The following is a 12,427-nucleotide window of genomic DNA, read 5'->3' on the forward strand; positions in this document are numbered from 1 at the left end:
ACGAATACATGTAAACAAGAGGCACATTTACTAGGACAATATACAAGGATATGGTAGGTCTTACACATTCAGGGTTCTCCCCCCACCCCGGGTAAATGAAATATTTACAAATGGCCCAAGATATACACATTGTATATGAGATATACAAAAGTTTCTTATTTTCCATCTGTACTTCATACAGACACTCTCCAGCTGAATGGAAGTTCCTTGACAGCAGCAATCATGTCTGTCTTATTCCCTGCTATATCTCAAAATCTAGCACACTCTTCCACTGTGGGAGCAGAAGACATTCTATCTGGTGACACTAGACATGCACTGATCATCTCGATTGGTTAGTGCTTGCACGGCTGCATCCTCAAGTCAGCGAGGACCTTTTATATGCTATCCTTAGAATTTCACATCAGGCAATGATATGAAAGCTTTCCCATGGCCAGCATGTGTTTGTTGTTCCTTGCCCTTTCTCCTCCCCCTCTTCCAAACCACCAGCCTGGATTTTAAGCATTGCCCTTCCCTCATACAGCCTTTCTCTACCTAGCCACAACTTCCTTTGCAAAAGTAATTATGAATATCTTGCCTTTCATACATCAGGAATATGCCAAAAAGCACTGATTGTCATGCATAAGGCTACCTGAAAATTTGCCATACCTCCAGTTACAGGCATACCTCATTTTACTGCTTTACAGGCATACCTTGCTTTCTAGTGCTTTGCATATATTGTGCTCTTTAAAAATTGAATATTTGTGACAACCCGGTTGTTGAGCAAGTCTATTGGAGCCATTTTTCCACAGCATTTGCTCACTTCATGTCTCTGTCATCTTTTGGGCAATTCTTGCAATATTTCAAACTTTGCCATTATTATATTTGTTATGGTGATCTGTGACCTGTGATTACAACTAACTGAAAGCTCAGAAGATGGTTAGTATTTTTAGCAACAAGGTATTTCTTAATTAAGATATGTAGGGTAGTTTTTAGACATAATGCTGTTGTACACTTCAATATGCATAAACATAAACTTTTACACACACTAGGAAACCAAAGAAGTCATTTGACTTGCTTTATTGCAATACTCGCTTTATTGTGTTGGCCTAGAACCAAACCTGCAATATCTCTGAAGTATGCCTGGACTAGATTTTTTCAGACTCTCTAGACTATTTTGTGCAATGCAGGCTTTCTTATCCACTGTTCTTCGTATAAGGAAGTTGCCATTCTTGCCAGGCTACACTAAGGTGCATTTAGAATTAGATATCCATTTAGGTTACATTCCTCTCCAAGAAAGAAGATGTGAGCCGTGCTCTGTCAGATTTCTCTCTATAAAGGGTGACCTTGAAAGGTCTTGCAGAAAGTGGCCTCTTGAATCCTGGGCGTTTAACCTCAGCTGTGCTTGCTCACAAAGTAGGCTGCATGCCATGGATCCTGGTACTTTTCAAGTACTGTTGCAGAGAGAAGGAACAATGCTTAACTACGGCCATAACTTGCTCTCAAATAAGGTAAAGAATGTCAAAAGCTGGGATTGTAAATTATGTGGCATATTCTGAGGGCAGAAATCAATTTCTGTGGAACTGGAATGGAACACCTGCCTCATTTAAGGCTACCATATGACGCATGGTTTCACAAGTGTTCAGAAAACTTCATTTACTTTACAAGACTCAATGAATTCTTGAGTTCCCTCCCTTGGGTAAAACAAAATGGTAGCTATAGTTAAGGCTGCCATAGCAGTTGCTTGTGTGACAAGAAATAGAATCAAGGGAAGATCTGCAAAGATGAACATGAAAGGGACATTCAGACATGGGTTTTGGAACACAGTTGCAGTGTTGCTTCTCTCCCTGGCAGGTGTCAGTAGCCATCAGGGCCACCTTCTCTCTCACACACCCTCCCACAGTGTCAGGCCTCGCACACAGTTAGAGGTCATATTCTTAGGGTGGCCGGGACCATCTTTCAAACAATGAAAAGACATCTTAATGGGGGAAATGAGTCATCTTGGGAGCTAGGCGGAGGATGGCTATACCTTGATAATGGCGTGTTTAACAGGAAGATTCTTTACTCATGGCTGCCTTAGTGCACCATCCAGTCCCTGGGTTCCCTGACGGCCCACGGCCCACTGACTGCACACCCTTCCGATCCAATTAATGATGGCGCCCACGCCTCCTGCCAAGCACATTTCCAATTTAAGCGGTCTCCAGCTCTCCACCACCACCACCACCACCCACTTCTCTCCTCCACCTTCCCATTCCTCTCTGTGGGGGTTAGTTAACTAGTTGCCTACTTACTAATCCTTCTATTAACAAGATTTCAGCCTCCCTCCAAGGCCATACCTTGAAATCTGTGAGGATTTGTGACTCTGACAGGGAAAAAAATTAGAAAGCAGCTAGCAAAACTTTCCTGAAGGATAGACATACCCAAGATCTAAAAATTATCTTAAAAGGACGGATTCCACCGTATGAATCCCCTCTTCTTACCTCCAGCTCCCTTTGATGAAAGATCGGTAACCTTAGCCATAAATGACAAATTCTGTAACAATTAGGTTTCTTCCCGGGAGCTCCATGGGGATGCAGGAGTAACTGTCGTTGGGGGGAGGGATGCGGAGAGGAGGCTTGGGGGGCAGGTTCCTAGAGCCCCCGATTCTTCCTTTGGCCACCTGGTCCCAGGTTGCCGCGTCCCCCCGCGGCGCGCGCAGGTCAGCGCCGCGCCCGGGCGGTGGTGTGACTCGGAGGGGTGTGACTGCGAGCCCCCCGCGCGCGCCCGTCCCCACCCCCGCACCCTGTGCCCGCCCGCGCAGCGTGACTGGCCGCCGCCGCAGACCCGGCTCCAGGAGGCGCAGAGCGCGGCGCGCTGAGTGGGAGAGGCGAGCGGACTGCTGCCTAGCGGCCGCCGCGCTACCCTCCCTCCTCCGCTCCCTCCGCCCTTCTCTGGCGGCCGCACTGCCTGGGAGCCCGGGAAGCCGCCGCTGCTCCGAGCCCGCAGCTCCAGCGCAGCGACCAGCGGCGAGGCGGGGGCGGCGGGAGCGCAGAGACCACAGGCCCCGGGGACAGGCGGAGGGGGGCACTGGCCTGGGCTGGCAGAGCTGAGCGTGGGAGTGTTTGCGCGTGAGATCTAGGGCTGCTCCCGTGCTCCGTGCGGACCCCGCCAGCCCCAGCCCAGGTCGCCGCAGCCCAGGAACCTCCCGGCCGGTGCCCCAAGGCACGCGCGGCACAGCCATGAACACCAACGATGCCAAGGAGTATCTGGCCCGGAGGGAAATCCCTCAGCTTTTCGAGGTAGGGGGCTAGGGCTGATGGACGGCCGGGGGGGTCTGGGGAAAGCATCTCCGGGCCTGGGGAGGCGGAGGCGGGTCCCCGTCCCACCTTGCAGATACGGGGCACGGAAGTGAAGGGGCTTGCAGAAGCTCGCTTTCCCGCTTGCTCGGGGTAGTCGCCTTTCCAGCGGGTGGCCGGGGTCCTTGTCCGATGGCTGGGCTCAGGAGCCCTAACCTTGCAGATCAAGTTTCAGTCTTCCAGCAGGGCTCTGGAAGCAGGTTGCCCCCCAGCGTACCCCTCGGATATGCAGGGTGGGCTGCTGGCGGCGCTCGGCCCCGCTTTCTAGGGGCGAGGGCCAGGCCAGGTGGGTACGCTGGCGCTCAGGAGCGAGCAGGGACTCGAAACCGAGGGGTAGAGAGCCCTAGCCCCTACGTGCGCGGAGGGTCAAGGACCCCGCAGTGAAGGGGAAGTGTGGACGGAAGTAGCCTTCTGCGGGGATAGCTTGGAGGAGAGGGATGAAGATGCAAAAAACAAATCCAAACCCGTCGAGTGCAGCACTATCTCCCGGGTGGCAGGCGCCCAGCGCTGCTATGCGCTTTCGGTGAATGAACTCCCGAGCACGTTTTCCGTTGCCTTGGAAGGGATCATTCTCCTTCCTCGCCTCCCGGACTGTAGCTTTCGCCAGCTTTCTCCATCCCACCTAGAGAAAGCAAGTCAGAGAGAGAGCCGCGCGGCGGGCGTGACTCCTGTTGCTCTGTCTTCGGACCACATTATAGCATCATCTCTACCGGGGTCCCAGGGGATAAGGAACACTTGGGAATGTGGGAGAGGAGGCTTGAGGGATGAACTAAAGGAACCTTGTTAGTTCTAAACCGCAGCCTACGTCTCGGAGCCTTTTGCTTCCTTTCCTTCTCTCTATATTTGAATTTTGGAATATTCCTGAGTTCTTTTTGTGTTTTCGGTTAAAAACAAAAACAAACAAAAAAGGGAAGCGAGCCAAGCTTCATAGATGGAGCCCTGACAGATGAATTCCATTCACTGCAAAACCACCCCCCCCATTTCTAAAAGATGATAGATAGATAGACTATAGACTGAGTCAGTAAACCAAGGGTCATGAGTTGTTGGAGGTTTGGTCTGCTAAAAGGAATTTTAAAACACCATTTGGGAAAAGAATCTGTTGCCTTTTTTCCAAATTGCCTTTAATATGGGCCACCATAATTGCAGATCTTCATATTTTTCTCACCTCTGTAAGCCACTGGTTTCAGGTTGGTCTGAAGCCAAGATTTCCAGGTAAACCATACACAGCACAAGCCTGGTTTTGAAACCCAAATCTAGCAAGTGTGTTACTCATGTTTGAAAAGAATGGGGAGGTGTTGCATAAGGACAGGTCTCGGGGGTGGGTAGGATTCTTCAAGGGTTTTCCTTTTTCTTTTTAATTTTCAAAAAATAAATATGGAGCAGAAGAGTTAAAAACACTAGGAAGGTTTTGTCATAAATATTAATTCTGAGATAAATTTCATTTCTATACTTCTAAAAGAATAATTAGAAACATCTGCAGGAATGCCACCTGATTGCAAATTGTTGTCTATTTTCTTTGTAAATGTAGGTACTGTTTTTCCTCCTTGGTAACCACAGAGATTTTTGATAGTTTGTTCATTAAAATCTACACTGTGCATGCAGATAGGTGATAGCTGGCATTTTTGTTCAGGTATTATGTTTTGTTTTTCTGCATATGAATGGGACATTTAAAAATAGTGTACACCCAGAAAGGGAAGTCTACTCCCTTAGGTGAAATGCAGTAATACAATGTACTTAAATGCAATCCTGGACAACTGGAAGATGGAAAAGACTTCTGGGGACCTCCAAAGACTGCATCCCACCAGTAAGAATCTATGCTTTATCCAGCACAAGACAGAAGTAAAACCTACCAGTTCTCCATGTAATAAACATAGACAGCAAAACCAAATGCTTTGTTTCCAAACTGGATTTTCTCCAGTAATAATGGTATGTGAAGTTTCTAACTATACAGTTTATCAATTAGGTATCTATCAAACCAGAAACATTGCCTGAGCTGTAGACTTGAGACACCATTATAGACGGAGCAATTGATTATTAAATCTATATACTGTCGGACAACTAGATGTATATAATTGACCTTTTCAGATTTTCTCCTGACTTGAAACATCACATGTACTAAACAGGATATCTATGGTAGGTTCAAGTTTGAAATGTGCTTCCATTTTTAGAGTAAATGTTTAAAATAAAAAACACTTTCCCCTGATACTGTCATGATTTCTTAACTTTAGGTAACCTTAGGGTGTATGTATTGATCTTATATTACTATACCTTAGGACAGAGATTTAGCAATTAATTTGAATTCTAATGAAAGTCAAATTAGATTATTCAAGTTCTTAAAGGATTAACTCAGAATAATAATGTCTCTTGGTTTTCTTGGATCCCTGATGGTGGCTGATTATTAAGAGGGAAGGGTTAAAATTATCCACGAAGGAGTGGAACTGTTACCCTCTAAAATCAGTACCCTTTGGGGAATCAGATTTCTTTAGGGAGGCTGGAGATGTATATTTTCCAGTAAAAAAAATTTTTTTTTCATTAAGTATGTTCACTCATTTTTGGCAAGAATAGGGATTTTTTAAAAAGAGAGACCATGAGTGTTTCATATTGTAGTTGGATTATGTATGGGGCACAGATAATCTAGCATTTTCTTTTTATCCCATATCATATTTTTGCAAGACATAGAGAGAGGAATATGTAGGTTTTGGAATCAGAAACACTGAATTGGAATCCTTGGCTTACAAGTTTCCAGCTGGATAACCTTGATCAACTCATTAACATCTCTGAGCCATGGTTTCCTAATCGATAAAATGGGGGTAATAATACCACATAGGGCCAAGAGTGCATTGGGTGAGCTAAGGCATACAAAGAAACAGAGGAAGCACAGCCACAGTTAACTATATTAACATAGAAATGTGAGGAGTTAAACACAATGTGTGTGTCTGTGTATGTGTCAGCATGTGTCTGTGTATATATAACACAGGTCTTGACACACAAATGGAATGTGGATGCTCAGATTAGTTTTTTCCTCTCCCTCTGCAGTTGAACTCCTCCCAGCACTCTGACAATTTGGTATTTGAGAGAACAAATGTACCTGGAAAGAACTACATACCACTTTTGAGCAAATTGCACAAGAATAATTTGAAAATAAAATACTTTATTTAGCAAAGATGTCAGTCTTTCAAAGGATGTGTGTGTGTTGTACATTAATAATGTATATTAGTGATAATATTCCTCTATGCTTTTTCCGTGAAATACTGTAAAGGAAAATATTTTGCACATCAGTCCAGTTCCCAGGAGTCATCATTTCCAAGTTTGTGGCATTTTTAGAAACTACTACATGTGACATATTGGACACCAGGTTTTCCTCTGTAACCTCAATGGATATTGTGGTGATCTATTATATATCAAATAGCATTTTTTAAAGTGTTAGACTATGTTTTGAATAAATTTTTTTTCCCAATTAGAAAACAGTCCAATGTGCCCCTACCATGTGCCAGGGACAATGTCAGGGGCTAGAGACTGAAAAATAAAAAAGACCTACTCCATGTTGTTGAAGAGTTTATAGCTTAGAAAATGAGACCAAAACATAAATTGATGGTTTCAGTATAAATGACAGGTAAAACTTTTTTTCTGGGTAATATGGAATGCCAGGAAGAGGTCCACAAGCCAACCTGGGCGCTCAGAGAAGGCTTCCTGATCATAATAATATTAAAACCACCAACATCTATTGAGTATTTACTATGCTCCAGGCCCTCAATATGCACTTTACAAATATTATATTTTTAATCCTTAAAAATTCTTGGAGGTAGGTAGAACTCCATTTCACAAATGAAGAAACCAAGGCTTGGAAGCTTTAAGAATGGGTAGGAATAAGACAAGTAATGACTGAGCATTTTTACACATTGCACTTTATCTCACTGTGATAGGGTGCCTCCATTTTAAACAATGTTGTTGTCTGAATTGTGTAAAAGGCAAAGAATGCTGAGCTGAACACTAATGGTCAAGAATTTAGGGGTTATCTTGGGGCGCCTGGGTGGCTCAGTGGGTTCAGCCTCTGCCTTTGGCTCAGGTCATGGTCCCAGAGTCCTGGGATCGAACCCTGCATTGGGCTCTCTGCTCAGTGGGGAGCCTGCTTCCCCCTCTCCCTCTGCCTGCTTCTCTGCCTACTTGTGATCTCTCTCTCTCTCTGTCAAATAAATAAACAAGTAAATAAAATCTGAAAAAAAAAATTTAGGGGTTATCTTAATTACTCAGCAGATCATGATTCCACCTCTAATTGTTCGTTAAAAAAATAAATGCAAAGAACAAAAGCAACCCAGAGTTCAAAGATGAGTCATAGAACTATTTTAACAAAGGTGGTTTCAACACCTATTTCATACGGGCATATTTTGTTGTATTCCAGAGCCTTCTGAATGGACTGATGTGTTCTAAGCCAGAAGACCCCATAGAGTACTTGGAAAGTTGTTTACAGAAAGTCAAGGAATTAGGCGGCTGTGACAAAGTGAAGTGGGATACATTTGTCAGCCAGGAAAAGAAGACCTTACCTCCTCTCAATGGAGGACAATCACGGAGATCCTTTCTAAGAAATGGTAATGTATATGTAGAATAATGGTTTATTATTATTATTATTACAGCAGTTCTTTTTATAAAACCATATAGACTGTAGGGGGTCATTTATTTTAATAGGTTTCCAAAAGCCTAGAGAGATATTTGGCCCTGGAACATGATTAATCTCTCTGCTCCAAATTCTGATCACCTTTGTGATGAGACAAAAGCCCATGCCACTGTCCAACATTTCCTGAAAGGCTTAATGAAGTTTTGTATTTCTGACTTCATTATTTTGCAAAATGAATAACATTAGCAAACTATGAATTTTTCTTAAAATTGCAGAGTTTCCCAAATAAATGGATAGACAAAATAGTTATTATGTAACAATTCAACATTTCTTAATTAGCTGGGAAGAGCTTGGCATAATATGTTTCCAAACTCAGAGTTCATATTAATGCATCTGCCTAAGTGCATATTAAGTTTATACTAATTAATCCAACAAGTATTTATTAAGCAGCTACTGAATGCATCATAATAGATTAGGCATTTGGATGCTATAAAAGAAGTAGAAGACATGAACTTGTCTAGCAATTTTAAGAATAGCTTGGAACTAAGAACTGGAGTTCACCAGAGGAAATTCAGGGTATATTCTGAGAACTTTCTGAACTACATGCTCATCAAAATTAATGGTTCAACATCAGCCAACCACCTATTAGGCTCTGGTTGAAATTGAGAAGTATAATCATTTGTGTGGAACAGAATCAGAGGAAACCAAGTTTATTCTTTCCCAGTGGCCAAGATCATTATATTTTCAAAATTTACACCACTTTCAAAAATTATACCGTGAAATGTTTGCAGTATTTGTAATACAAGTATTACAAGCATTTGTAACAAATACAAGAGGGAAATAAACTCCAGTTTATTTACTTAGTCATGACCTGCTTAGATTTTATTTGAATCAGTGTGTGTAGGGCGGGGGGTAGTTATAGTGTGTTAATTTTTAAGAAGCACAAACAGAAAGGGTAGGCAGAAACATTTTCTCAGAAGCATCTCCAGAGAGCAGGATACTTCCCTATCCATGTAGTAATCATCACTAGTTGGTAGAGGCCCGAAGGTGCAAGTGACCATTGTCTCTTGGGCACATCACTCAGTAAATTTCTGCTTTGGTGAACAAATGATGTTTTCATGGCCTTGAAAGTTTCACGTACCTTCCCAAAACAGCTAACTTACTTCCCTGGGTATTGTTATACTGTTAGAATCTGGCCCTTGTTTAATTCAGTGAGATCAGTATGGGGAACCATTTCTAAACCTTAAAGTACTAACAAACCTCAGGTATTACAGGATTTAGTCTAAAATATTTTTACATTTTTAAAATTTAAATTTAAGAGGTATGTCATCCCTTAGTCCAAAAGCTGCTCTTAGACTGGGTATGAAAAGTGACTGTTTTGCAACAAAATAAAATCCGAATGCTTCTATTTCATACCGTTACTTGGCTTGATTATACATAGAAGCCAGGTAGGCCAAGTGTGTAGTAGAAAACAGTGGAGACTGTGGTCAAGTAGGTGAGAACAGTCATTGTCTAAAGACAGTCGTGTACGAATTTTGGAAAAATGTTGACTGAACAAAACATCTCTATGGGGCTGTATTAGGCCCACAAATCACCAGTTTGGAACTCCTGTGTGAGCAGGATAAGCTAAAACAGGAATGTAAAATATAGGTTTAACTTTCATTAGAATTACAATTGTGTATTAATTTTAAAATCTCCATATCTACTAATACTTTACCAGAATTCTTTCTCTGAGATCTTTTAATCATCAAATAGAACCTTTTGATGTACTATGATGACAAGAATGCCTTGTTACATTCCTGTATCTAAGACACATGCTGAAAGACAGAAAATGGTTTCTAAATGGAATTTTCTGTAATAACATTTTATTTTATGAAATGGTTTGCATACTTGTGCTTTGTAAGTTTTAGCTATAATTTATGGAATATATTATTAAATTAAAGGAAACTGATAACTTCCTCATAACTTAAAGCATCATTATTTCTAGAAATAAAGTGATTCATGCATATTTTGCTGAAATATTGATATAGCTATGTTAATATATAATTATCATAAAAATTATTCTATGAATTAAGACATTTTAATCATTTAGGCAAATTGCTTTCATACATAAAGGTATGATAAAAAGCAAAGATAAATTATTGACTGAAGGGATTTTATTATCAATGTAAGATAAGCATCCATTTTTTCCCCCATCATATGTACACAATTGAACAAATAATTAGTTGTGAATGAGAGTTCTAATCCTGTGGCTCCAAATGACCAAAGAGCTTCTGTTCTGGAATGTCTCATTATCATCTTATACTCAACATGTTTAGAAGCAAGCATAGCATATTTGCTTCAAAACCAGCACTTCCTTCTTTTCTTATTTCAATGAAGTCAGTCAGTGAATCAGTTGAGCATTAAAATAACCATTTATTAGCACTGCTATTGTCAGACATTCTTTTAGGACTGAGGATGTATCCCCTGAGAAAGAACAAACATGGTACCTGCCCTCATGGAGTGACTTAGAGGATATTATGTTAAGTGAAATAAGTCAGTTAGAGAAAGACAAATACCACAGGATTTCCTCACATGTGGAATTTTTGTTTGTTTGTTTTTCACTCACGTGTGGAATTTAAAACAAACAAACAAAACCAGAATCTTTTTTTTTTTAAGATTTTATTTATTTATTTGACAGAGAGAGATCACAAGTAGGTAGATAGGCAGGCAGAGAGAGAGAGGAGAAAGCAGGCTCCCTGCCAAGCAGAGAGCCCGATACGGGACTCGATCCCAGGACCCTGAGATCATGACCTGAGCTGAAGGCAGAGGCTCAACCCACTTAGCCATCCAGGCGCCCCAAAACCAGAATCTTAAATACAGAGAATAAACTGTTGGTTGCCAGAAGGGAGGTAGTTAGAGATACGGGTGAAATAATGGGGATTAAGAGGATACTTCTCTTGATGAGCACTGAGAAATGTATAGAATTGTTGAGTCATTGCATTGTAAACTAAACTAATAAAACACTATGTTAATTATACTTCAATTTTTAGAAATAAAAAATAAAATAATAAAGTAAATTAAAAAGAAATGTTTTGCAAATACTATAGGAGTATAGATAGTGAACACTCTATACAGGTATGATATATGTGTATTATATACATATATGGTATATATACACACTATATATATCATATGTATACAAATAATATACATACATGCATATATACATATATATATAAGTAATATATATGTATATAAGTCATATACATATGTATATGTATGTACATAAAAATTATATAGACTCTAATGTTGGGGTGGTTTTTTAAGAATTTTTAGAAGAGATGTTGATCAGGAATAATTGTTGAAATAAGAATAATGAAGTCGGTGATCATTTTGACTATGGAATAAAAACATTGATGGTGAAAAAAATATACTTAAAATTAGAAGCAGAGTGGGTGATTTAGGAAATACCATATGCGATAGGATCAACCACATTAACAGGGGAATGGATCCAACCTAGGCTTGGGTTCAGGGTAATGCTTGGAGACAGAAAGCTGAGTGGGTGTTAGCTAGAGAAGGATGGGGGAGTTTGAGTAGGTACCAGGGGATAGAGAATAGGAGTTCCTGACCTAGAGGAAGAGGCTATGATATAGACAGGAGTGAGAGAAGCCCACTATTTCTGGAGCAGAAGAGAGTAGGCAGAAAAATGCTATATGAAATGCAATATGTTCCTTATTTATTTAGACTTGAAACCTGGTAATTGTCTTTGTAATATCACCTCCTTTCATGTCACGGATCCCAATCTTAACCATGTTCTTCATATCTAACCACTCATGTCCATTTCCCATGCTACCCTTCTAAGTGAAGCCCTCATTTCTCACCTGTGCATTACTGTACCTGACTCCTAGCTGCTATTCTTTGTGCTCCACATCTCCCTACTCAATCCCTTCTAACCACTACCAGATTAATCTTCCTAAAAAACATTTCATATTAAATTATGTCACTGCTTTACCCCCCCACCCCCAAAAAAACTCTCCGCTGGCTTTCTACCAGATTAAAAGCAAAGGCTCTTCACCCTGTGGCCACACTCAGCCTACCCATCTTCTGGGTATTAGGACTTCTCTGTGCCCCCCAGAATCCTGACACACAGGGTGAGGAAGGAAGGAACCATGAACTATAGGAATCCCAGCTGAGGCTTGAACAATGCGGGAGTTAACAGCTGCATAAGGTTGTGAAAGTTGTGAGATTGTATACTACACAACTCTAGGGAGCACCATTTGCAGAGACCAGGATATATACAGATTACCAAACAAGACTAGGCACTACTCAGAAAGTTTCCTCTGAACAGGAGTTGGCAAACTATAACCCATGAGCTAAGTCTGTCTCAGTCTGTCTGTCAGTCTGTCTCAGACTGACCTGAGTCTGGTTTTTTTTTCTGTTTTTTTTTTTTTTTTTTAATTTCTTTTTAGCGTAACAGTATTCATTGTTTTTGCACCACACCCAGTGCTCCATGCAATCCGTT

General features: G+C 41.2%; 1 protein-coding gene across 1 annotated transcript in view; it reads left to right on the forward strand.

Moving 5' to 3' along the window:
* The first annotated feature begins 3,006 nt into the window (after positions 1-3,006).
* Positions 3,007-12,427, forward strand: part of LOC111143432 (adenylate kinase 5) — a 244,372-nt gene continuing 234,951 nt past the window's right edge. Inside the window, exons 1-2 of the mRNA XM_022497172.1 lie at positions 3,007-3,254; positions 7,711-7,897. Coding sequence (XP_022352880.1) covers positions 3,195-3,254; positions 7,711-7,897 — 247 coding nt within the window. The 5' untranslated portion in view covers positions 3,007-3,194. The remainder of the gene's footprint in view (positions 3,255-7,710; positions 7,898-12,427) is intronic.

This window comes from Enhydra lutris, unplaced genomic scaffold (assembly GCF_002288905.1).
Source record: "Enhydra lutris kenyoni isolate GAN:26980312 unplaced genomic scaffold, ASM228890v2 scaffoldscaffold9, whole genome shotgun sequence".
Lineage (NCBI taxonomy): Eukaryota > Metazoa > Chordata > Mammalia > Carnivora > Mustelidae > Enhydra > Enhydra lutris.